We start from the raw sequence: 25,564 nt of genomic DNA on the forward strand, positions 1-25,564 counted from the left end.
TCTTGAACAAAATAATAATAATAATAATAATAATAATAATGATGGAAGAGTGACAGCTCTCTGCTACATTCTGTTTATCACACTGATTTGTACTTGCACTCTTCAAGTTGCCATCATAATTTGCCTAAAGAGTTTGCACATTTAAGGACAGTGTTCAGAGAGAATGGATGCTCAACCTGGCAATTTAACAGGGCATTCTCAGCTAAAACCAAGAACCAGAAAATGGATAAAGAGGGGGACATGCCAGCAAATTCCCAAGCTTTTATTCCTCTAGTTGGAAATATTTCCTTCAAAACAGCAAGAATCCTTAGTAATTTTTAGGTGAAAGCAATTTTCCACTCACCATTTAAGACTTCAGACCTGCTGGGATAAGTGAAAAGTATTTTTTTACTGACGAAGATGTGAAGTTACTAAATACCATACCATTGTGGTATGGCCTATATAGGACTAACAACACACACAATGGAAGAATGTTGCACAGAACATAAATGTTGCACTCACCTTCTGCAACCCAGCAAGTCTGCAATTGTTGAGCCGACCAGTGTGGCCGAGCATTTCTAGGTGCTTCAGTGTGGAACCACGCAACCACTACGGTCACTGGTTCGAATCCTGCCTCAGGCATGGATGTGTGTGATGTCCTTAGGTTAGTTAGGTTTAAGTTGTTCTAAGTTCTAGGGGCTGATGATGTCGGATGTTAAGTCCCATAGTGCTCAGAGCCATTTTTTGCAATTGTTGAACATTGTATCTTCTACGGCCATTCAATGGAATATGACAAAACATTACTTTTGCTGACTGCAACATCTTTTTGGGACTCTGTTATAAAAGAATCCCGTGAAATACCCATGCACAAAATCTAATGAACAAGGACAACACCTACCAGCTGGATAATGCATTGAATCCCATCATCCCTGATTTGCTCCAGACGAAGATGACAGAATACTCCAATGACTGCAACAAGCATCAGTGCTGAAGAGAGCTGGTCTTTGCAGTTCCATCAGCAAGGGTCATGTGCTCCTTTTGACACTGTGACACTGAAACGTGCACGGCAATACTCTCAGCATACTACATAAGGTGGAGTGGAGAATGTCTTCCTTACTCTTTTATGGCTCTCCTGGATATGATTGGCAGGTGTCCAGTTAAAATATTGTGTAGTGATGTTTATGACAACTGGCTGCAATCTCAAAATCTCTTTGAACATAATCTTAGCAGTGCATGGAAGCAAGCCCTCCATACAGAAGAGAGCCAGAAGTATTTGTTGCAATATCATCACAGATAATTATGCAGTGGTTGTTGATTAATAATGAGGTTGATTCTTTTTCTCTCACTCTTAATGATGAATGCTAGTGAACTTTCTGACTCAATAATGTGGAAATGTAAGATATATTTGTCTGTACATTAACTTACACACATTATACTCCACACTAACACTGTCAGAAGCTTTCTAGTTCATCACTACCTTATACAATACCGTGACAATGAGTTAAGGCAAAGGAAAAAAAAGAAAGGCACTCGTGACATAACTACTGAATAGTGGATAGTGGGAATGATACATCAGTGCTGCTTGTATAGGAAGTAAGAAAGAAAATTAAGATTACGAGTGCTGAAGAAAAAGATGACAGCCCACAGGCACATATTCTCCCCTCCCCCACCTTGGGCTCCATCTATGGTGAGGTACTTCAATGATGGGTCAGAGAATAGTGATAACCATTGATCCTAAAAATGGACCTCATGAGCTTCACCCCCACAGACTTGGAAATGTTGGGTCTTGCACCCTAGTATGGAGAGTATAGGGGATCAACCTAAATCTTCTGACAACACTATTCTGCTGGAAATCTTTAGATCTTGTTGATGTTTAAATAAGAAAATTGAAGTTTGTTTCCCAGTTACTGATTATTTTCAGCAAATATAATGAATTATTCTACTTATAACTGTGTCCTTCTCAAAAAAAAGTTGTGCAAATCCAGTCCCAAAAATCAGACTTCTTCAAAACTTAGAGACTCACAACATAATTTACTTCTTAATAAATAATGGTTGTGGCTTTCTCATTGTTTCTACTATTTTTTCACAGTAGATGTTGAAATTTTGTTAGGAGATTGGCGCATCAAGCACAAATATAACTCTCATAGTGGATGTTCAGTGCAATTCAGCAAAACTTATGAGCATGTAGAATCATAGATACAAATAATTATGTCTCTTCCACACCACATTTCTAAGTAGGAAGAGTAAATCTTTATCATTAGGAGCAATCCAGTGCTCTTCACACAGAGTAAATCATATTACTATATTCAACAAAAGAAACACTGTACAAGTAACACAAAGAATGTGCTACTGTACATATTTACAATAACAATCATTTACTATATTCCGCTTCATACTAATTGTCTACAAAATTGATTTGTAGACACACTCTTGGAGATGAGCTTCTTACCATTGGAATACTACCAATTGCATACTGCTTCCTCAGTAATGTTCATTTCACATGCCACCCCTCAGCTAGGACGGCACTGTCCTTATAAAAAAAAATAGTAACTTAACTATTTCTATCCACTATGAACACTTACAAAACAGCATTCCTTTTAACTGATCTCCTGAAGTTGTATATAAAAGTATATTGTAATTAACCTTAAGACCAAATGATATTCACATCTCTTATATTCCCAAATTAGTGTGAAGGCTGTTTGAAGACTCCTTTACTTTAAATTTTGACTTTAGCAATAACTTCTTAGGGCTGTTTGACTATGAAAGGCCATATGTCTTGGGTAGTAGAGAGGCTTTTCACCTTTTTAATTAATTAATTGGTTAATACTTTCGTTTTTGGGTGTGGTATTTCTGTAACCACAAAAAGTTATTTGTACAAGAAGTAGGAATTATCTATTAACTTCTCATTCTAAGAACTGTGCTTGTGGTTCCTAACCAGAATTAGATACCCTACCTTATAGAGAACTGTAGTATCTTTTTCTGATCTTTTTTTCCCTCTATATTCTGTCTTTGATTCATGACTCTTTAATAGGATTCATTGACACAGGCAACAGATGGGCATTTACTTCATGCCATTCTATATATTTTAACACTGATTCTCCTTCTGTATGTCCATATAGTATGTCTACTGCAAACTCTATAGCAACAGAATGGGGTAGTTCATTTAATACCTTTTCAAAGTCTCCCACTAACTCTCTCCATCTGGAATGTATGTTTGCACAACACTTCTGGTATAGGTTATTCAGTTCACATACAATCCTTACATCTGGATTGGCTTCTGCATGATATTTCAAAATTAAAATGTGATTTACTGTTCCCCAAATTAAAAACTCTTTAAACTGTTTGTCTGTAAACTGGGTTCTGTTATCAGATAATAAGTTATTAGTGTTCTTCACATATTTGTAAGAATCATCCATCAGCTTAAAAATAAACCATTGGCCAGAGCTCACTTCAGAGGGCATAATTTAGACAAGCATTCCAAATGACAAATATACACACCATTCATCCCCACCCTCTAGGCAGTGGACTGTAGAAGTCTGTAGCCATTAAATCCCAAAATGCTTGTGCTATTATGGGGTTTTGTATTTTAACTTTCTGACAAGTATCACATGATTTCAAGATTTTTTTGACTTGTTGGGACATGTTTCAGAAATATGATATTTTCTTATGTGCATTATGCACCTCTTTGCTCTAAAATGTGTTTACTGGGTGTATGTACCAGGTTAAAAAAGTAATCCTACTTTTAGGAATACATGTTATTTTGTCTTTATGAAAAAGTAGTTCTTTGTTAATTTTCCAATTCATGCTATTATGATCTGGATTTTCCTCTAAATATTGTGTGGTTTATGGTTATAATATTTATCCTTGCATTGTTCATTTTCCAAATCCCTACAAAGTAATCTAATGTCTTGTTTATATTTGTTAACTTACAGAAAGTATATAGCAAAATTACTGCAATTCTTACATACTCATTTTGTTTTAAACCTATTGGAAATCTAAATAATGTGTCAGGTACCACATTCTTGGTCCCGTTCACATATTGTATTGAAAACTTAAATTCTAGGTGAAATATCCCCCATCCACTGTGCTAAGTCAACCTTTTTGTAAAATGTTTAGTGCCCTATGGTTCCTGTGTACTATAGTCTTGTGTCATGCTAATAAATATGTAAACTACTTAAATGGTCATGCAACAGTAACATCTCCCTCCCTCGGATTGCATCACTCCTCTCATGGTTTGTCAGCAGATAGATCTCCAAATACTATTGGACAATGTTTTATTCCATCAGATGTGTGTACCCATATCTTCTAATAAGATGAGATTCTATGCCATATTCTGAAGCATCTGCCACCAAGTGGGAAGGCTGTGCTAAGTCAACCTTTTTGTAAAATGTTTAGTGCCCTATGGTTCCTGTGTACTATAGTCTTGTGTCATGCTAATAAATATGTAAACTACTTAAATGGTCATGCAACAGTAACATCTCCCTCCCTCGGATTGCATCACTCCTCTCAAGGATTGTCAGCAGATAGCTCTCCAAATACTATTGGACAATGTTTTATTCCATCAGATGTGTGTACCCATATCTTCTAATAAGATGAGATTCTATGCCATATTCTGAAGCATCTGCCACCAAGTGGGAAGGCTCCTCAAAATTTCAGTGAGCTAAGAACTGTTTTTTATTCTTTTAAACTCCATGCTGCATTCTGGTGCCCATCGCCAAGATGTGTTAGTTTAACAAGGGCCATTAAGTGTGGTGCATTTAATACAGCAGGGGGGGGGGGGGGGCAACAATTTTCTATAGAAACCTATCATCCCTGAGCATGATTTTAATTGTTTCTTGATTGTTTGGTTAATTTGGGGGAGGAGACCAAACAGTGAGGTCATTGGTCCCATCAGACTAGGGAAGGATTGGGAAGGAAATCAGCCATGCCCTTTCATAGGAATCACCCCAGCATTTGCCTGAAGCGATGTAGGGAAATCAAGGAAAACCTAAATTAGGATGGCTGGACATGGATTTGATTCATTGTTGCCCTGAATCCTAGTCCATTGTGCTAATCACTGTGCCACCTCACTCTGTAATTGTTTCTTGTTTGTTGGTTCAGAGTACTTGTTTATTGCATCATATCTATGTGGATCAGAGCCTCCAACCCGTCCATTGTGCTAATCACTGTGCCACCTCACTCTGTAATTGTTTCTTGTTTGTTGGTTCAGAATACTTGTTTATTGCATCAAATCTATGTGGATCAGAGCCTCCAACCCATCAGTATTTACTGCGCGATCTAAAAACTTGACATCATTTCCTAAAAATTGCATCTTATGCCAATTCCTGTAAATTTATTATTAATATATGTAATTTCTCTCCATTTATATTCATATTCAAATTGTGTGTATAAATTTCCTGGCAATTGCATAAAACTGTTTCTGTTATTAGTTATGGTTAGATTTACATACAGTAACTGGTTCAAAATGTAATGTTATTATTGTACCCTCTGTCCAATACAGAAATTGTATCAAGCCTTTATTACATCCTAATATAACTGTTATGTTCTGTTATCCAGTCTGTTCCTGTAATTATCAGTATTTTCAACCCCAGTATGAGCAACATTGGGTTATGCAAACGATATCCTTGGTGACTGAATCTTATATTTGTTTACCTACAGTTTCTGTAACTCCTATTATTTTTACTCCACTCACAGGAATTTTGAGGAATATATGCAGCATGTTCCATTGCTCTAGGAATTGTTGGTCAATCACCCATATCTCACTAAAAGAATCTAGGAGAAAATTTACGTAATTGTATTGTATGGTTTCTTTTAACTCTGTCTACATATGTTTTCTAATTGATGGCTATTGTTGTTCTAACTGATTGTTTGTAATATTACTTCCCCCATTTGTATCTTATCAAATATGAACATATTGCTCTCGCCTCATTTTCATTTGCTTTTGGGGTACTCTGTCAGAGTGTCCAGTAACATGTTTTTAAAAGCTTGATTGTATTTTACCACATAGTGAGTGAGACCTTGTGAAATTTATGATTTAATCCCCTGCTTGACACAGCCTTAAAATCGACATCTGCATTATAATGGAATTCACTTCTAATTAACTCATCATCACATTATTATGAAAAGGACAGATGCTACTCACCATATAGAGGAAACACACACACACACACTCATGCAAATGCAGCTCACACACTCATGACCACAGTCTTTGGCAGCTGAAGCCATCAGAAGATGTATACATGGAGGAATCCTGGAGATACTAAAAGGTATCAGATAGATTATATAATGGTAAGACAGAGATTTAGGAACCAGGTTTTAAATTGTAGGACATTTCCAGGTGCAGATGTGGACTCTGACCACAATCTATTGGTTATGAACTGTAGAATAAAACTGAAGAAATTGCAAAAAGGTGGGAATTTAAGGATATGGGACCTGGATAAACTAAGTAAACCGGAGGTTGTGCATAGTTTCAGGGACAGCATAAGGGAACAATTGACAAGAATGGGGGAAACATGTACAATAGAAGAAGAATGGGTAGCTCTGAGGGATGAAGTAGTGAAGACAGCAGAGGATCAAGTAGGTAAAAAGACGAGGGTTAGTAGAAATCATGGGTAACAGAAGAAATATTGAATTTAATTGATGAAAGGAGAAAATATAGAAATGCAGTAAATGAAGCAGGGAAAAAGGAATACAAACATCTCAAAAATAAGATTGACAGGAAATGCAAAATGGCTAAGCAGGCATGGCTAGAGGACAAATGTAAGGATGTAGAGACCTATCTCACTAGGGGTAAGATAGATACTGCTCACAGGAAAATTAAAGAGACCTTTGGAGAAAAGAGAACCACTTGTATGAATATCAAGAGCTCAGATGGAAACCCAGTTCTAAGCAAAGAAGGGAAAGCAGAAAGGTGGAAGGAGTATATAGAGGGTCTATACAAGGGCGATGTACTTGAGGACAATATTATGGAAATGGAAGAGGATGTAGATGAAGATGAAATGCGAGACACGATACTGCGTGAAGAGTTTGACAGAGCACTGAAAGACCTGAGTCGAAACAAGGCCCCGGGAGTAGACAACATTTCACTAGAACTACTGACGGCCTTGAGAGAGCCAGTCCTGACAAAACTCTTCCATCTGGTGAGCAAGATGTATGAGACAGGCAAAATACCCTCAGACTTCAAGAAGAATATAATAATTCCAATCCCAAAGAAAGCAGGTGTTGACAGATGTGAAAATTACCGAACTATCAGTTTAATAAGTCACAGCTGCAAAATACTAACGCGAATTATTTACAGACGAATGGAAAAACTGGTAGAAGCCGACCTCGGGGAAGATCAGTTTGGATTCCGTAGAAATGTTGGAACACGTGAGGCAATACTGACCCTACGACTTATCTTAGAAGAAAGATTAAGGAAAGGCAAACCTACGTTTCTAGCATTTATAGACTTAGAGAAAGCTTTTGACAATGTTGACTGGAATACTCTCTTTCAAATTCTAAAGGTGGCAGGGGTAAAATACAGGGAGCGAAAGGCTATTTGCAATTTGTACAGAAACCAGATGGCAGTTATAAGAGTCGAGAGGCATGAAAGGGAAGCAGTGGTTGGGAAGGTAGTGAGACAGGGTTGTAGCCTCTCCCCGATGTTATTCAATCTGTATATTGAGCAAGCAGTAAAGGAAACAAAAGAAAAATTTGGAGTAGGTATTAAAATCCAGGGAGAAGAAATAAAAACTTTGAGGTTCGCCGATGACATTGTAATTCTGTCAGAGACAGCAAAGGACTTGGAAGAGCAGTTGAACAGAATGGACAGTGTCTTGAAAGGAGGGTATAAGACGAACATCAACAAAAGCAAAACGAGGATAATGGAATGTAGTCGGATTAAATCGGGTGATGCTGAGCGAATTAGATTAGGAAATGAGACACTTAAAGGAGTAAAGGAGTTTTGCTATTTGGGGAGCACTGATGGTGGTCGAACTAGAGAGGATATAAAATGTAGACTGGCAATGGCAAGGAAAGCGTTTCTGAAGAAGAGAAATTTGTTAACATCGAGTATAGATTTAAGTGTCAGGAAGATGTTTCTGAAAGTATTTGTATGGAGTGTAGCCATGTATGGAAGTGAAGCATGGACAATACAGAGTTTGTACAAGAAGAGAATAGAAGCTTTCGAAATGTGGTGCTACAGAAGAATGTTGAAGATTAGGTGGGTAGATCACATAACTAATGAGGAGGTATTGAATAGGATTGGGGAGAAGAGAAATTTGTGGCACAACTTGACTAGAAGAAGGGATCGGTTGGTAGGACATGTCCTGAGGCATCAAGGGATCACAAATTTAGCATTGGAGGACAGCGTGGAGGGTAAAAATCGTAGAGGGAGACCAAGAGATGAATACACTAAGCAGATTCAGAAGGATGTAGGTTGCAGTAGGTACTGGGAGATGAAGGAGCTTGCACAGGATAGATTAGCATGGAGAGCTGCATCAAACCAGTCTCAGGACTGAAGACCACAACAACAACAACAACCTCACTTGTATAGTCTTAGTTTACTGCACCATTACATATATGAGTTATTTATGTGTTACCAATATGTCTTCTGTATTTGATGTCATTGCTGTTCCACCCACTGGTATTATATCAAATGGTGAAACTGAAATGAGTTTCAAGATATCCTTATTCTCACTGTGTACACTGTTGTTCACAAGTTCTTTCTCACAATCTACGTTTTGAATTCTAGGCTCTATATCATTAAAGATTATCATTATTGTATGTATGTCTGTAGTAGTCACTTTTGTAAGCTAGTTTTTTATTTATAACAATTCCAAAACTCCCTGTCTTTTAACTAAATCATCTTGAGTTGATTTTATCGCATGTACATGTTCTGATTTGCTATGTAGGTGGTCTTCTGCTATTGAGTTGGTGCATAACTTCATACCATATTCCCATAATTTTAATAAACATGACAGGTACACATAACATGGACTTAAGTCATCAATAATATATTCTCCTTCTCTGCTTAGAACTGACTGTCAATACTGGGATAAATTTTCAATTCTGTGACTGTAGAAATCACATGATTTGGAGGTGAAGAACTCATCAAGCCATGTTCAGAGCACATTTTCATCCAGAAAGGAAGTTCCTTGGATGTTCTTCAACAGCAGAAAAGGTGAAAATCTGATAGCATAAGATCAGGTGAATAAAGTGGGTGTGGAATGACTCTCCAACCCAACTCCTGTATAGTCTTTTTTGTCGGTCTTGTAGAATGTGGGTGGGTGTTATCATGGAGTAGCAGCACATCATGCTGTCTTCTTGGTCATTGTTCTTGGATTGTGTCTGCAAGACATCTCAGTTGTTGATAATAAGTGTCACCAGTGATAGTTACACATTGTGGAGGCAATTTGTAGTACAGTACACGATCGCTGTTCCACTGGATGCGTAACATTATCTTTTGTGGGTGTGCACAGGTCTTTGGACAGGGAATTGCTGCTTTGTTTGGTCCAAGCCATTCCTTTCTTTTGCACATGTTAGCACAAAGACAATATTTCTCATCATCAGTAATGATACAGATAGGAATGGTTGTTTGGTCATGAGCCAATTAATGATGAGTAAGCAGAGATGCACATGTGGGACCACTTGCTGATTTTTGTGATTTTTTTCTTAGGGTGTGCTGTATCCATACACCCAAATTTTGAACCTTTCCCATTGCATGCAAATGTCACACAATGGTGGAATGATCACAGTTCATCACATTTGCCAGTTCTTGAGTATTCTGACATTGATCATTGTGGATCAATGCGTGTAAATGAAGTTCATCAAACCCCCAAAGTCTTTTCCAATGTAAAGAGTCACTAATGTCAAAATAATCCATCTTAAAATGAGAAAACCACTTTCTTTCCATGGTCTGTCCATTATCCCCATACACAGCTCAAATGTTTCGGGATGCAACTGCTGAGGTAACCTATTCATTGACCGTAAACAGAAGAATATGTCAGAAATCATCTGACTTCTCCTCTTGAAACTCCATTTTCTAGCATTCACAGCTCCTCTTAGTATCTTCAGATGACAAAATGATGTTATGTAAACTAGCAAACAGTAAAATACAAATAAAAAGTGACAATTGATGAGTAAACCCATAGTAACCAGAACTCCAACATGCAAAACAAAAATGCTAAGAACTTATGCACCTATCTCATATTTCCAGTTACACTTATTTCTTCTACACATTTAAATCCTATGTCTAATCTTTGTTCTAACCGACCCATCCTGCCATTTATCTGTGTCGTGAAATTGGACATTTTCCCTTCCATTTTTGGAAACCTGTCATTCATTTTCTGTTCTAAATTCATGAATTTGTTATTTACTAGTAAAAACTGCTCAAGTACTGCTTGCATGAATCCCTCCATTGCTGTACCTTCTTCAATGAAAGGCATGTTTGCTGAGGAAATTGCAAACACTTCATAAATAGTAATGTAAAATTATTTATACTTATTATTAGCTAATATATGTTACTGTAAACTTTCTTAGTCAAGTGTCTACTAAAGATTTAACTAGTCAGATAACACAAGCAATATACTACATATTACTGTTCACAATGCAATGTAACTGACCCACTGGGTAGCCTTATGTAAATTATCTTGGTTGTCACATCTGCTAAGGACACTGTCTCACACTGCAATCTTAGATTCTGCTGCTGTGTGATCTTGTGGTCTGAGCTGGTAGAACCCATGAAACATCGCCAACTGTTAGTGAGATGCTCATTGACATTGGTGGCAGGCAGATGTACTTGAAGTCAGAAAACCGTAATAAAAATCTGTTTTGATGTTATCATGCAAAACAAATGTACAATACAAATTTGTTGGTACTAACTCTCTCTGTTAGCAGCTGTTGCATGATACCAGGTCATTTGATATCAAATAATTATCCTGATATGCTGTGGTGATGGCTTGTTTACTTTTGTTGATGTACTTGATAACCACTTATTTACTGATGTTGTCAAGCTCAAATTGTTCATATTTTGTGTTAAGTCAATTGCAATTGGTGAAAATACACCCAAAATTCTTGTTAAATAATAACACTATTTACTATTTGTGCACTGATGACCTTACAAATTAGTAATGTAATGCTATACAAGTATTAAAACTGCTGTCTGGCAATGTCATACCTTTAGTGTGACTGTTCATAATTAATTTTTCTCATTGTTACTTCAGGTTCCTCTTTCAAGAAATTTACAAATATTTTTCATTTATAGCAGTCACTGCTTGCAAGACTGGTGCTATATAATTTATTATCTTCATTTTGTCATATTGCAACTGATTTATAATCATGGTGTGAGGTTGTATGTTTATCCTTGGTTGACAGCAATTGTATCCTTCCAGTTCAAAAGCAGTGTCATTACTTGTGAGCAGGTTCTGTTTTGGTTAAAATTTCTTTATGTTTGACACTGGGGTGAGGTGGACAGACCTCTACAAATACCAGAAAATCTGCACATAATAAAACTCTGAATACAAAGTGAAAGGAAATACAGGTGATGATGGAAGCAATGGAGAACTTGCATAACTGCACAATGCTCCAGAAGTATCTCAAATATAAAAAATATGACCAACTAAAACCAGAATCATACTAATATTTTGACTTGTAATCACTGCCTTCATTTTTGGTGGATCATAATTTGAACTGATCACATTTGCTCAATCACAACAGTTTTGAGGATACTAATGCTACCCAAACTGTTGTCTATTTCATAAAATGGCATTGCACCTTCACTAGGTGCATGGGTCAGACATGTTACACATGGATACTATAGCCTCTTAGGTGCAGTGCATGATGAAGATGATGTGAAGACATGGATTGAGAGGGGTTGACAGGGAAAGTAAGGGGAAACTTCCATAAAATTTTGGGTGTGCAGCCAAATAAATTTCATTTCTTCTTCTAATATTTTGGCTGTATACCATCCAGCCATCTTCAGAGTGAGCTGAGGTGTCTGATGCTCCAGCACTTGTTCCTTCCATCTAACCCCATGGACCACACCACTATTAATGTGCCCACAGATATACAAGGCACCAGAGATGTTGACTGATGGCAAAGTGGTATGACATATACATGGAATTAGGTTTATGGCTGCACAGTCAGTCCACACTGTGATATCAATGTGTCACTGTGAGCTGCACTGTTGTGACATCTTTGTGAGTTTACTACAGAAAGTGCTGGATTCCATGATTTGTCCAAGCTGAAGTTACAATCTCTATTAATTAAATTTATCACCAAGCAAATTACCATTGCTTCTTTCACTACTGAGCCCCAGACAGATGAAGTTGAGGCTAAAATTTTGACATTGTCATACACCATAGAGTGCCCAGTGTCAATACAGTTTTCTGCCACCCCTGATTTATTAGCTTGTAAGGGAAAGGTGTACCTGTGATCTCTCACAGACTGTACATCTCATTTTTGATGATAGGCTTCCAACATACAGCAGAAAATCTATCGATTTAAAACTTTCTGTGTCATCTTATGCATTCTTTATGCCCACTGTTGGTTTCATTTGTAATGCCTTATGTATCTGCTGTAGGGACTACCCGTTGGCTTCAAAAAGCTTTTCTCAAGTGTAGACACTCAACCTCCAGACTGTTCTCATCAGCAATGATGTGTGTGTGCTCTGTGTATCAGAGTTCTGCATACACTCACTGTCTGCGAAGGATGGTGGCAGCTAGCGAAAGAAGCAATTGAAATTCAGTTGGCAACAAGTTTAATTAATAGAGATAGTGGCTTCAGCTTGAAAAAATCATGGAATCTGGTACTTTCTGTAAGAAATGCACAAAAGGTGTCGCGACGATGCAGCTCCCAGTGATACATCAAATATCATCATGTGGATTGACCTTGCAGCCATAGATCTAATTCCATGCATATATTATACCTCTTTGCTGCTGATCAATGTCTCTGGTACCTTGTGTACCTGTGGCTGCATGTGCAGTGGTGCAGTCCGCAGGTTTTAAAGGACAGAGCAAGTGCTGGAGCATCAGTCACATCGGCTCACTCTGAAGATGGCTGGACAACATACAGCTGAAATATTAGAAGAAGAAGTGAAATTTAAGTGAGGGTCAACCTGTGTTGAAGCCTGATTTATCTTCAAGCATCTGTCAGTTCAGGTTTCGAGCATCTCTGTGATGCTCTCCTTTGGTTCATGCAAACTGCCCTTCTGTATACATATACCCTAACAATCCTATTTGGTATTGTTCTACACACTTGACCAATATTCTTGGATAGGTTGCATGAGTGCTTTGTAAGCATTCTCCTGGTACATTCCATTTAATACCCATACGGACTGTTATACCCATTAATTTGCATGAGTTGTCTGATTCTAATTATTACTCATTGACATTTTGGTAATATGTTTTTATGCTTTGTGAAATGGGTGTTTTTATATTTCTAAATGAGTAGATCTAGTTACTAATCTTTTCACGACTTTACAGGTTTATTGAGATCTGACTGAGTTATATACAGTTTTTTTCTGGCAACTTTTCACTATAGATACTGTTTCAGTGACAAAACATCTGGGGTTAGTATTAATATTACCTTCCATGTTGTTAATATGCAACATGAACATTAAGTTTCACAATACAATTTTCCAGAATAAATCTGTAGTTATTTGCAGGTCTGTTGATGACTCTCACATGACATTCTGTGAAATGATATTAAATGCTTTCTCTGAAAATTACCTGGAATGAATAGCCTAGAAGGCCTCACACACTGGAATATATTTGATCTAATGGTGAAAAATAGACCTGACCCTGTTAATAATGTCTGGCAATAACCATGAGGTTGTTCTAACAGCAATGATTACTGAAGCATGAAGGGCAATGAAAATGAGTAAAAAGATCCACTTGGTCAGTAAACTGGATAAAAAGCAGTCATGTCATATGTCAAAGAGGAAGTCAAAACATTTACCTTGGAGAGAGGCATGTAGAGGATCTGTGGCACAGGTTTGAAAGACTGGTTGACAACAAAATAGATGGATAGTTGTATCTGTGAAGAAACTTCTAAAGAAACAGTCACTACTGTGTTATAGATGTAAAACAAAGCATACGTATATAGATAGAGAGATGGTGAATGAAACATATCTGGCCATCAAATGAGCAATGCCTATCGTCTTCAATAACTGCCATTGTAAAATCATATTGAAAGATTTCTCACAAAACCCAATGAAATTTTGGTCATATTTGAAGTCCTTCACTGGCACTGAAACTAACGTCCATGCACTGGGGGATGACAGAGGAACTGAAATTGAGGGGACCAAAGCAATGGTAAATATCCTGAACTCTTTTTTCAGATATTCCTTTACAAAAGAAGATGCAGAAGTACCGTTCCAATTTAATTCTCACATCACTGTGAAGATGAGTGACATGAATATTAGTGTCAATAGTATTGTTAAAAAGCTGAGATTGCTGAAATCTAACAAGGCTCATGGTCCTAATGGAATTCCTGCCAGATTCTATACAGAATTTGTATTTGAATTTGTTCCTATTTTAGCCATAATACACCATACATCTCTCAAGCAAAAAAGAGTGTAGTTGGTGGAAGGAAGCATAGTCACAAAAGTCAGCAGGAACGGTAGTAGAGGTGATCCACAAAATAACCATCCAGTCTCATTGATGACTGTCTATTGTAGAATTGTATAACATGTTCTGAGCTCAAACATGAATAGGCATCTCAAACAGAATGACTTCAATGCCAACCAGCATGGATATTGAAAACATCATTCATGAGACATCCTACTTACACTGTACCCACATCGTCTGAAAACCACTGATCAAGACTACCAGCTGATTAAATATTTCTTGACTTTTTAAAAGCATTTGATTTTGTACGACACTACTATTTATTAACAAAACTATCATTGTATGGAATGTCAAACAATATTTGAAATGAATTTAGGGTTTATTGGTGAGGATGACACAGCATGTTATCTTGCATGAAGAGTCATCAACACTAGTAGAAGTAACTTCAGGATTGTCTTGATAAAGTGTGTGAGGATTGTTGCTGTTCATGTTGTTTATTACCAAGTTGATACAATACATTAATAGCAAGTTCACACTTTCAGCAGTTGATGCAGTTGTCTGTTATGAAGTGCTATTTGAGAAAGTCTGCACAGATATCCAGTCAGATCTTGACAAGAGTCCAATGTGGTGCAAAGATTGGCAACAGAAATGTAAAATAATGTTCTTCACAAAACACAGAAATGTAGTTCTCCATGAGAAAAAGCAGTTCTGTCAGACTGAATGTATCCAGAGAAGGAGAAAATGAATGGTCACAGGTTTGTTTGTTTTGTAAGAGAGCATCACAGAAATGTTGAAAAACCTAAATTCGGCAGACATTTGAAGATAGATGCCAATTATCCCATGAAAGAGTTCTTATAAAGTTCCAATATTAAGTGGAGAATCTAGTAATACATCAGCCCCCCACTTTTATGTGCCACTGGTGTAAACACTGTGAAGATGAAATTAGCCTAATTATGGCATATGTGGAGGGATGTAAACAGTCATTCTTTTTGTACTCTGTACCCAGTTTGACTGGGAAGAAACACTAGTATGTGGTAAAACACTAAGTACCCTCTGCCATGCACTTCACAGTGAGTTGCAGAGTGTATATGTACATGTAGATGTAGATGTAGCTTGCATTAAACTGCTCAGTGATGTAAAACAATATTTTTTTTAGAATTTTCATCTACAAATAGATTCTCATAAAGTCAAACTCTGATACATTCTTTGAAGGTTTTGGCAAAGAAGATGACTGTTTTGTACAAATTGGCTCGTGAACAGTTGTCAAAGCAGTTCCACTATGATTTTGGACTACGTGCTCTCAAATCTGTGCTTGTTATGGCTGGAGAACTCAAAAGAGGGTCACCTGAATTAGAAGAAGATGTTGTGTTGATGCGTGCTTTAAGGTAAATAAAAGAAAAGAATAAAAGTATTGAATGCATGTCTATCAAACTGCTTTCTTTCTCTTCGCTCTTTCTGTCATCCTCTCTCTCTCTCTGTCTCTCTCTCTCTCTCTCTCTCTCTCTCTCTCTCTCTCTCTCCTCTCTGTCTCTTTCTCTCTGACACATGCATTATCTGTTTTGAACTGAAAATGCTCAAGTTTATGGGCCAAGTATTTTCCATGCAGTACCACACTGAATTTACTATAATCTGTGATTATGACTTGTGTGACTCAAAGTTTATATTCACTTTCTTATCTAGGGATATGAACTTACCAAAATTTGTATTTGATGATGTACCATTATTTCTTGGACTGATTGATGACCTGTTCCGTGGTATTGATGCCCACAAAGTTCCACGAGTTGAGTATCCAGAGTTTGGGGCAGCAGTCAAGCAAGTTCTACAGGAGCAACGATATATTGTTCTGCCAGAGCAGGTCTTGTGTTTTTTAATATGCAAAATCTTTTTATATGGGAATTTTTTAATTTTATGTTATACACATTGTACAAGAACTAGTATAATAAGCAACATAACACATTTACAGAAATGTGTGTGATTGACTTTATATATTGCTGAATTTCAAAAATCTATAAATCAACAATCGAAATGTTAAGTTCCACAGAACCCCTCCAAGTGCATGCACACAAACAATCATTGGCATGCACTTCATGATATGATTTCATGAATGCCATACAGTAGCCTGTTCAAAGAGCTATTTATACAAACTGTTGGTTTTTCTATATATTCATTAACCCTGTGGTTGCTACAGAAGTGCTTGCTACATGCTGAATTGAGTGCTGCTTTATTGTTGCATAATGTATCTTTCTGCACAAACTAGCCTTCTTCTGTGCTTCTACCTGGTCCAACGCTACCCAAGCAGACTGCCTTGTCATGTGCTGATAATTTCTGGAGTACTCTTTGTGATGTCTTTCACTGTCATACTAAATTTTTTTGCCGCCAAGAGGAATATTATTGTAGATGTAGCAATTAATTTCTGACTTGAGGCTTGTCTGTGAATCAACAGTTAATATTAATCCACATCTATTTAAAGGTGACTTTTCCTTCAATAGTTCCTTGATATGATTTTTATAACCAGATCAAATAGTTATAGGCAACTTTCAACACTTGTAAGTAGTTTAGTTTTACTTTATAGCTGTTACTGGGTAATACAGTAGCTATGTCTGGATGATACTATACTGATACACTCTTCACTCTATGAAATAGGCACATTAACAATTTTTTGTCTTAACTAAGCAGATATTTATGAGTCACATGTTGTTGGTTACTTTCTGTTCCTGTGCAAGTTATACTGTTTCATTGTGTGTGGAGGATGAAAGCCATAAATGATAAGTTGGTGTCTGTTGTGAGCCATATTAAAATCTTTCTAACTTCACTATCATTGTATTATGAGGCTTGTTTGGTAGCTTCACAAATGGTTTGTTTGCTAGAGCAATTCACTGCTTGATGACTAGAAGAGGAGATTTTATTTATTTATTTATTTATTTATCTCTTGTTCCGGTGATCCATGTTGTGACACTATCACAGGATATGGAACGTGTCAATTTTACAAGCTTTTGGCCAGAATTTATGGTAATACATAAAACAAAACAAAAACAGTAAACAGTAACTTAGGTCCCACTACAAAAAAATACATTTTAGATATAGATAGAGATTACAAAACAAAAAACAGTAAACAATAACTTAGGTCCCACAACAAAAATACATTTTAGAGAGAGATAAAGATTACAATATAATAAGCGTTACAGAGAAGTAAATATTGCAAAATATATGTTTACAATAAAAATATTCAGTATTACAAATACAAATTTGGGCATACATTTGCAATTTACAATACAAGAGATGTTAAATAATGTAGTTAAGGAACTCTTCTAATGTGTAAAATGATCCTTGCAATAGCAACTGCCTTAAGGTTCTTTTAAACAGGAGATCATCATCTACCAAACACTTAATTCTTGAAGGGAGGGCATTAAAAATCTTACAGCCACTGAAATGGACTCCTTTCTGCACCATACTTAGATTTGGCTGTTCATAGTGGATATCATGTTTCCTTCTAGTATTGTGACTATTTAGCTTAAAGATGGATTTTTCTTTCCTTATGAAGCACATCAATGAGAATACATATTGCGCAGTGGATGTAAGTATTTCAAGCTTCTTAAAAAGATTCCTGCATGTGGCTCTAGGATGGACTCCACACATGATCCTTATGGCTCTTTTTGTACACACAGTACTTTTTTAGCCAGTGGCTGATTTCCCCAAAATTTAATTCCAAATGCCATAATTGCATGAAAGTAACCATAATACGCTGACTTCATGGTTTCCACATTTCTATAAGAAGGAACAATGCGCAATGCGTATGTTGCTGAACTTAGTCTTTTGCACAGATCCACGATGTGGTTTGACCAATTCAGTTTGCTATCAATATGCAAGACTAGGTATTTTGAGGAATCTACCCTGGTTATTGTCTGCTCACCTATTTGTACTACTATTTCCTCATCTTTGGATGTTTTGTGGAACTGAATGTACGAGGGCAGTTCAATAAGTAATGCAATACATTTTTTTTCTGAAACAGGGGTTGTTTTATTCAGCATTGAAATACACCAGGTTATTCCCCAATCTTTTAGCTACACAACACTATTTTTCCACGTAATCTCCATTCAATGCTACGGCCTTACGCCACCTTGAAATGAGGGCCTGTATGCCTGCACGGTACCACTCCACTGGTCGATGTCTGAGCCAACGTCGTACTGCATCAATAACTTCTTCATCATCCGCGTAGTGCCTCACACGGATTGTGTCCTTCATTGAGCCAAACATATGGAAATCTGACGGTGCGAGATCGGGGCTGTAGGGTGCATGAGGAAGAACAGTCCACTGAAGTTTTGTGAGCTCCTCTCGGGTGCGAAGACTTGTGTGAGGTCTTGCATGGTCATGAAGAAGGAGAAGTTCGTTCAGATTTTTGTGCCTACGAACATGCTGAAGTCGTTTCTTCAATTTCTGAAGAGTAGCACAATACACTTCAGAGTTGATCGTTTGACCATGGGGAAGCACATCGAACAGAATAACCCCTTCAGCGTCCCAGAAGACTGTAACCATGACTTTACCGGCTGAGGGTATGGCTTTAAACTTTTTCTTGATAGGGGAGTGGGTGTGGTGCCACTCCATTGATTGCCGTTTTGTTTCAGGTTCGAAGTGATGAACCCATGTTTCATCGCCTGTAACAATCTTTGACAAGAAATTGTCACCCTCAGCCACATGACGAGCAAGCAATTACACACAGATGGTTCTCCTTTGCTCTTTATGGTGTTTGGTTAGACAACGAGGGACCCAGCGGGAACAAACCTTTGAATATCCCAACTGGTGAACAATTGTGACACCACTACCAACAGAGATGTCAAGTTGAGCACTGAGTTGTTTGATGGTGATCCGTCGATCATCTCGAACGAGTGTGTTCGCACGCTCCGCCATTGCAGGAGTCACAGCTGTGCGTGACCAGCCCGCACACGGGAGATCAGACAGTCTTGATTGATCTTGCGGCGATGATGACACACGCTTTTCCTAACAACCGTGCTTTTGTCCACTGCCAGATCACTGTAGACATTCTGCAAGCGCCTATGAATATCTGAGATGCCCTGGTTTTCCGCCAAAAGATACTCGATCACTGCCCCTTGTTTGCAACGCACATCCATTACAGACGCCATTTTAACAGCCCCATACAGCGCTGCCACCTGTCGGAAGTCAATGAAACTATACTAGACGAAGTGGGAATGTTTGAAAATATTCCACAAGAAATTTCCGGTTTTTTCAACCAAAATTGGCCGAGAAAAAAAAAATGTGTTGCATTACTTATTGAACTGCCCTCGTAGTTTGTTTTACAGTAATTTAAAATAAGACCATTAATGTTGAACCAGTTCACCATTTCATTTAAAACCTTATTTGCCGTTACCTCAAGCTTATCTACTGAATTATCAATAAGTAGTGCAGTGTCATCCGCGAAACTGGTGAATCTACAATATTCCGTAGAGAGAGGAAGATCATTTATAAATATAATAAAAAGTAGGGACCCAGAACTGAGCCCTGCAGCACTCCACATGTGATGGTACCCCATTCTGAAGATATTGGGACACCATCTTGACTATCTACTACAACTTTTTGTTTCCTGCTTGACAGATATGAGTCAATAGCCTGTCTGTAATAACGAGGCCTGCAGAAAATTTGGCAATGCTCTTTTTAGTCTTCTGATAATGTCTTGTCCATGGAAATGGATGACATAGTTCTGTGTCATGTATCTTCTGATAATGTCTTGTCCATGAAAATGAATGACATAGTTCCCTGTTATGTAATTAGAAATATTTCATACATGTAATATAACTTTCAGAATCAGGCATACATAATCTAAAATGTTCATCCTTTCCTGTGTATGTTCTGCCATGATAATTCAGCCATAGACAGCCACAAATCACAAGGTGAGTATAAGCCTAAACAGCTTATGGAAATGTATGAAAATGCTATGTTGTGTGTGCAAATGTGCAATGAAATCTTCAAGGCAACTAGGAATCAAAGTGGATAAATAAATTTTGTTGGTAAATGTATAGTTGATACTGTAAGTAGTTGATCTTTTACTGTATTTATTTATCTGATGCTATGTATGCTGGATTTTTACTTTTGTGTTCTTCACATATGAAACAGATATCAAAGCACTTCAAACATTCTCTATGTGTCAGCACAGCATCTTCTACCAAAAATAACATGAAATATGTCTGAAAGCTTGGATAATTTCATTTTACATTTGTGCCACAAAGGCGAATCATCACATTCTTGATTAAGTTGACAAAAGTGGTTTCTTCTCAGCAAATTTGTCTCTAAACTGTGGTTTCTCACTAAACATTCATTATAATTTTCAGACTCTTTGGATTCAGCTAAAGTATCAGTTTCATTTCTTGTTGAAATGTAAGAGTGTAATCTTACACATGTTGACATAGATGGCTTAGGGCAGTTGCTTTCAGAATGTGCAGCAGTTACCACATCAACATAAAATAATTCATCATCACTGTCACTCTTCGTATCACTAGTCTCCTCTTCAGTGGAATAACTGTTGATAAAAGCATTGTGATGCCAACCATGATTACAAGTAGAATGTAAAGCAAAGTTGAATACAGCAAAATGAGATCCCAACAACAGAGTACACAAACACAATTTAGCAGCCAGAACTACAAAACACTATTGTCATATGGGGCAGAAAATCCACTGTAAACTCATCAACAACACACAGGTATTTGATTGGTGGCAAAATTATAATTATCACTAGCAGATGGCAATGAGGCCTGAATTAACTCATCAGTAACATTCAAGGACTGTGTTTTGTTAAAGATAGCAAGCACACATATCATCAAAACCAGTGGCATCTAAAGAATACAGTTGGGTTGGATATCAAAATATAGTGCATAAAATGGAAACAATGACTCTACAGACAACCTTGAAGCACGCCATTAATCATTCATATCAAGAAAACCTGAGGGATCACATTTCTACTTCATGTCAGGTTCCATACAAAACAGGAAACGAATGAATGAATACTAAACAATGGAAAATCTAGGATGGAGTGTAACAATATTATGAAAAGAATAGTTGTTACTCAAAATATAGTGTGTGTGAGTGTGTGTGTGTGTGTGTGTGTGTGTGTGTGTGTGTGTGTGTGTGTGTGTTCCTGTTGTCTATTTTTGACAAAGGCCTTGTTGGCTGAAGGCTTATTTTGTGACAGTCTCAACGAATATTAGCTACGTTTCTCATTAAATACCTTAGATAACAGTCAACATTTTCAAATAACTTCAACAATAGTGAACTCTTTTTTTCTTTGTTTGATATAGACCAAAGAGCATTGTGTACTAACCTCCCTGTATCACTAAGGATTATGAAGAATTTAAAGGCTGAATTTATTTTATACCTTATTATTACAACAGGATTTATGCACTAAAATTGTGAAATTAGAGGCTCATGAAAAGGATCATAGGGAGAGATTAAGGTGATGGGTGTTTTTCTTTTTTCATTCTTTCTTTTCTTTCATTGCTATAGAAAGTTGTGTTTATGATTTACAGGTGAACAAAGTGATACAGTTGTATGAAACAATGATGACACGTCATTCAACAATGATAGTTGGTCCAACAGGAGGTGGAAAGACAGTTGTGATTCATGCTCTTACACGAGCACAAACTACAATGGGCCTCCCGACAAAACTATTTATCCTAAATCCTAAGGTGAGTTTTTTGTTGAAAGAGAAAATGCCAAGGCAGTGCACTTAAATTTGAAATTTGTCCAAAATTCACCAAAAGATATTAATTTGGAAATTTTAAGGATGGTATTGTTGGCCTTACTGAATATGACATGTACATATTGAAGAAGTTTCTCCAAATGACCAAGGAAAAGAATTGAAAGTACAAAAAATGACTAGCATCACATTAAAAGTAGTTTAGGAGATATTAATGTCACAGTTTAAAGAATTTGAAATGTTTTCGACATCTCATCTTCAACAAGTCCAATTCTTTTATCAAAAACCACCTACAACTAGCCAGTGTCCCCATGCTGTTATTATGAGGCTATTTCTTACTGAGTATGTGCTTGCTTAGTAAATCACAGCACATGTTCAGAATACCAGAAAATTACTCAGCTGAATTCTACATTGTTTATGGGATATGCCTCCAAATTCTTGTTGGCTTTGTATACTAGCAAAGGAACTACAATATATGCAACAACTAAAATCATTTGCCTCCTATTGTCTGTGTTATGAATTATAGTATCAGGTGACCCTCCAGAAGGAAGTGAGTACCTGTGTCCCAGTGTTCTCTAACGAGGTACACAATTGGCATTTGTCATTTGTGGACACTGCAAACAACCAAGCACATGCAAAGCAGGGCAGTCTGTTGGATCCAAAAAAGATGGACTTTCCACTGTGTTGCTGCAGATGCTTATATCCCTCTTTTGAAAAAACACAGAGAAAGTTTCCCCTTGACAACTCCTCCGTCCCATAGAAGAATTTCTATTACTATTTGCATAAAAGGTGATGGGTAGGGCTTACTAGCTCACAACATCTGTACTTGTGTGTGTGTGTGTGTGTGTGTGTGTGTGTGTGTGTGTGTGTGTGTGTGTATGTTTGTGAGGGGGGTTGGGTCTTATAAATGTGCAGAATGTAACCATAGGCTACTGACAGAGCACTGAAAGATGATCTCAGAAGAGCCACTGGAGCCACTGTGTCTGATAAGACTGTAAGGAACTGGTTGCGAGAAAGGACATCCAGATTTTCTGTTTGAGTACCTCACTTGACACAACAACATAATACAGCTTGCCTTCAGTTGTACCATTCCCATGTGAACTGTCAGCATTGTCATTAGCAAAATGTGTTATTTGACAGACATGTTCAAATAGCCTTATATGGAAGGTCATGTGTGGAAATGCCACAGAGAGCAGTACCTGCCAAATGACAGATTTGGCCAAGATTCTGTGATGGTGGGGGGGAGGCTTCATCATTGACAGCCATATGGTTCTTGTCATTGTCCATGGTCGCCTTACTGCCAGTCAGTGAACTGAGCAGATCCTGGTAGACCCTGTACTGGCTGCTCAATTCGTCCTCATGCATGGTAATGCCAGGGCCCATGTTGCAAAGCCTGGACATTGAATTAGTGTAGTATCCAGCGGTGAGACCAAACCTATACCCCATCAGAGATGTGTAGGACATGCTTGGCAGACATGTTTATGGTTGTCCTGTTCCACCACACTCTGTAAGAACTTTCAGGGGCCTCATGGAAACATGGGAATGAATACCAAAGAGTGACATTTGCAGATTTATACAGGGCACCACCCCATGTAGGTGTCAGATCGTATTAACGCTCATGGAGGGCATAGACATTATTGAAGGTCACAAAGTCCAATGAAAAGTACCCAGGATAGATTTTTGACACCTGCCAGACATTTCAGTTTTTTTTCTCTTTTCTTAGTCTTAAAACATTATTTCTAGTGCTGAGGCCAATGATTTGGTAACATATTCACTCCTCTATAATAGCTCAATGGAGTACGGCAGATACCCAAAGTTGTTTTCCCCTAACTCTTTTGAACAGTTTAGTGGATGCAGCTCATTCCATCAATAATACTTTGTAATCAGATTTTCAGGGCTTGTCTCTTTTTTTCAGAGAATTTTTGCTTCTAAGATGTTTTTTTATGAATCTGTTACATCAAATTAGGTACCCAGTTAACTTAGTCTTTTTTGTCTGTATCATGCTAACCACTGTAATTTTCACTTTATACTTTTGGATTGAAGGAGACCACTCACTGAAAAGCAAAGCATTGAGTTGTCGATAGGCACACACAAAAGAAAGAAAACTTGCTAGTTTTTGGAGTAGTCCTTTTCTGAGTCAGAGTAGAAAACACACACACAAACACACACACACACACACACACACACACACACACACACATCCACACGTGTATGCCTCTGCATGGACTGCAGCTGTTTATGACATGAGCAGCAATCTGGGCCAGATGCAGTGGTAAGGAGCAGGCACGGGCAGAGATGGAGAGGGTTGGCAAGGTAGGGATAGAGGAGTATGTTGCACTGCCTGTGAGAGTGTACAGAAATGTGGCGAGGACAGTATAGGGTTGCTGGATGCAGAGTCAGGAGGGTGTGCTGGCAGCAGGGGGCAAGGGGGAGTGGAAAAGGGAGAGGGGAGAGGAGAGAATTAGAGGATGGGAAAAGACTAAAGGGTGCATTGCCAGAATAGAAGACATATGTAGTGCTGGAATGGGAACAGGGAAGGGGAAAAGTCTGTGGAGGTTAGGGATTAGCAAAAGATTATGATCAGGGGGATTATGGAAATAAAGGATATGTTATCTGAACCTTAAGTAGGAAGTTCTGGGATATTTAGTGAGTCCTAGAACATTTATTGAAAGGATATATTAGACATCTAGGAGGGGGAGTGTTCATTGCAGTTGACAAAAATATGTCTGTTGGGCTGAAATTGAGTGTGACAGTGAAGTTATCAGGTCACATATAACAGGTCTATATGAACCAAGTTAATTGTTGGATGTTATTACTGGCCACCCAATTCTGCTGTTACATTTCCAGAGTTTAAAAGAAAGTCTATAGTCAGTGGCACAAAAATACTCAGATCTTAAAATACTAGTTGGAGGCAACTTTCACCTACCATGTATGGACTGGAATGTCTATGGATTCATTGCAGGGTGTACAGACAGTCTTGTGAAGTAGTTTTGAATTTTTTTATGAAACCTGTTTTGAGCAGCAATTTCTGCAACCCACATGCAATGGAAGTATCTTAGATCTCATAGCTAAAAACAGGGTGGACCTTATCAGTGGTTTTGTATAGAGATGGTGATTAGTGGCCAGAGGTCATCATAGTGACTTTGGTTAAGAAAGTAAATAAATCAATCAAAAAGACTTGGAGAGTGTTTGAACTAGAAAGAGCACTATGGCATTGCCCCTTACTTAGCTTGCATTTGACTTGAATGTCTCATGCACCGCAAAGTCCCAGGTGACTGGAGAAAATCGAAGGTAAATGGAAATGTCGTGTGGCTAGGGCCTCCCGTCGGGTAGACTG

General features: G+C 37.7%; 1 protein-coding gene across 1 annotated transcript in view; it reads left to right on the top strand.

The window, feature by feature from the left end:
• The window catches only part of LOC126484896 (dynein axonemal heavy chain 10), a 1,141,797-nt gene that overhangs the window by 428,402 nt on the left and 687,831 nt on the right, over positions 1-25,564 (top strand). Inside the window, exons 25-27 of the mRNA XM_050108495.1 lie at positions 15,738-15,910; positions 16,206-16,380; positions 22,058-22,216. Of these exons, the coding sequence (XP_049964452.1) occupies positions 15,738-15,910; positions 16,206-16,380; positions 22,058-22,216 (507 nt within the window). The remainder of the gene's footprint in view (positions 1-15,737; positions 15,911-16,205; positions 16,381-22,057; positions 22,217-25,564) is intronic.

This window comes from Schistocerca serialis, chromosome 6 (assembly GCF_023864345.2).
Source record: "Schistocerca serialis cubense isolate TAMUIC-IGC-003099 chromosome 6, iqSchSeri2.2, whole genome shotgun sequence".
Classification (NCBI taxonomy): Eukaryota; Metazoa; Arthropoda; class Insecta; order Orthoptera; family Acrididae; genus Schistocerca; species Schistocerca serialis.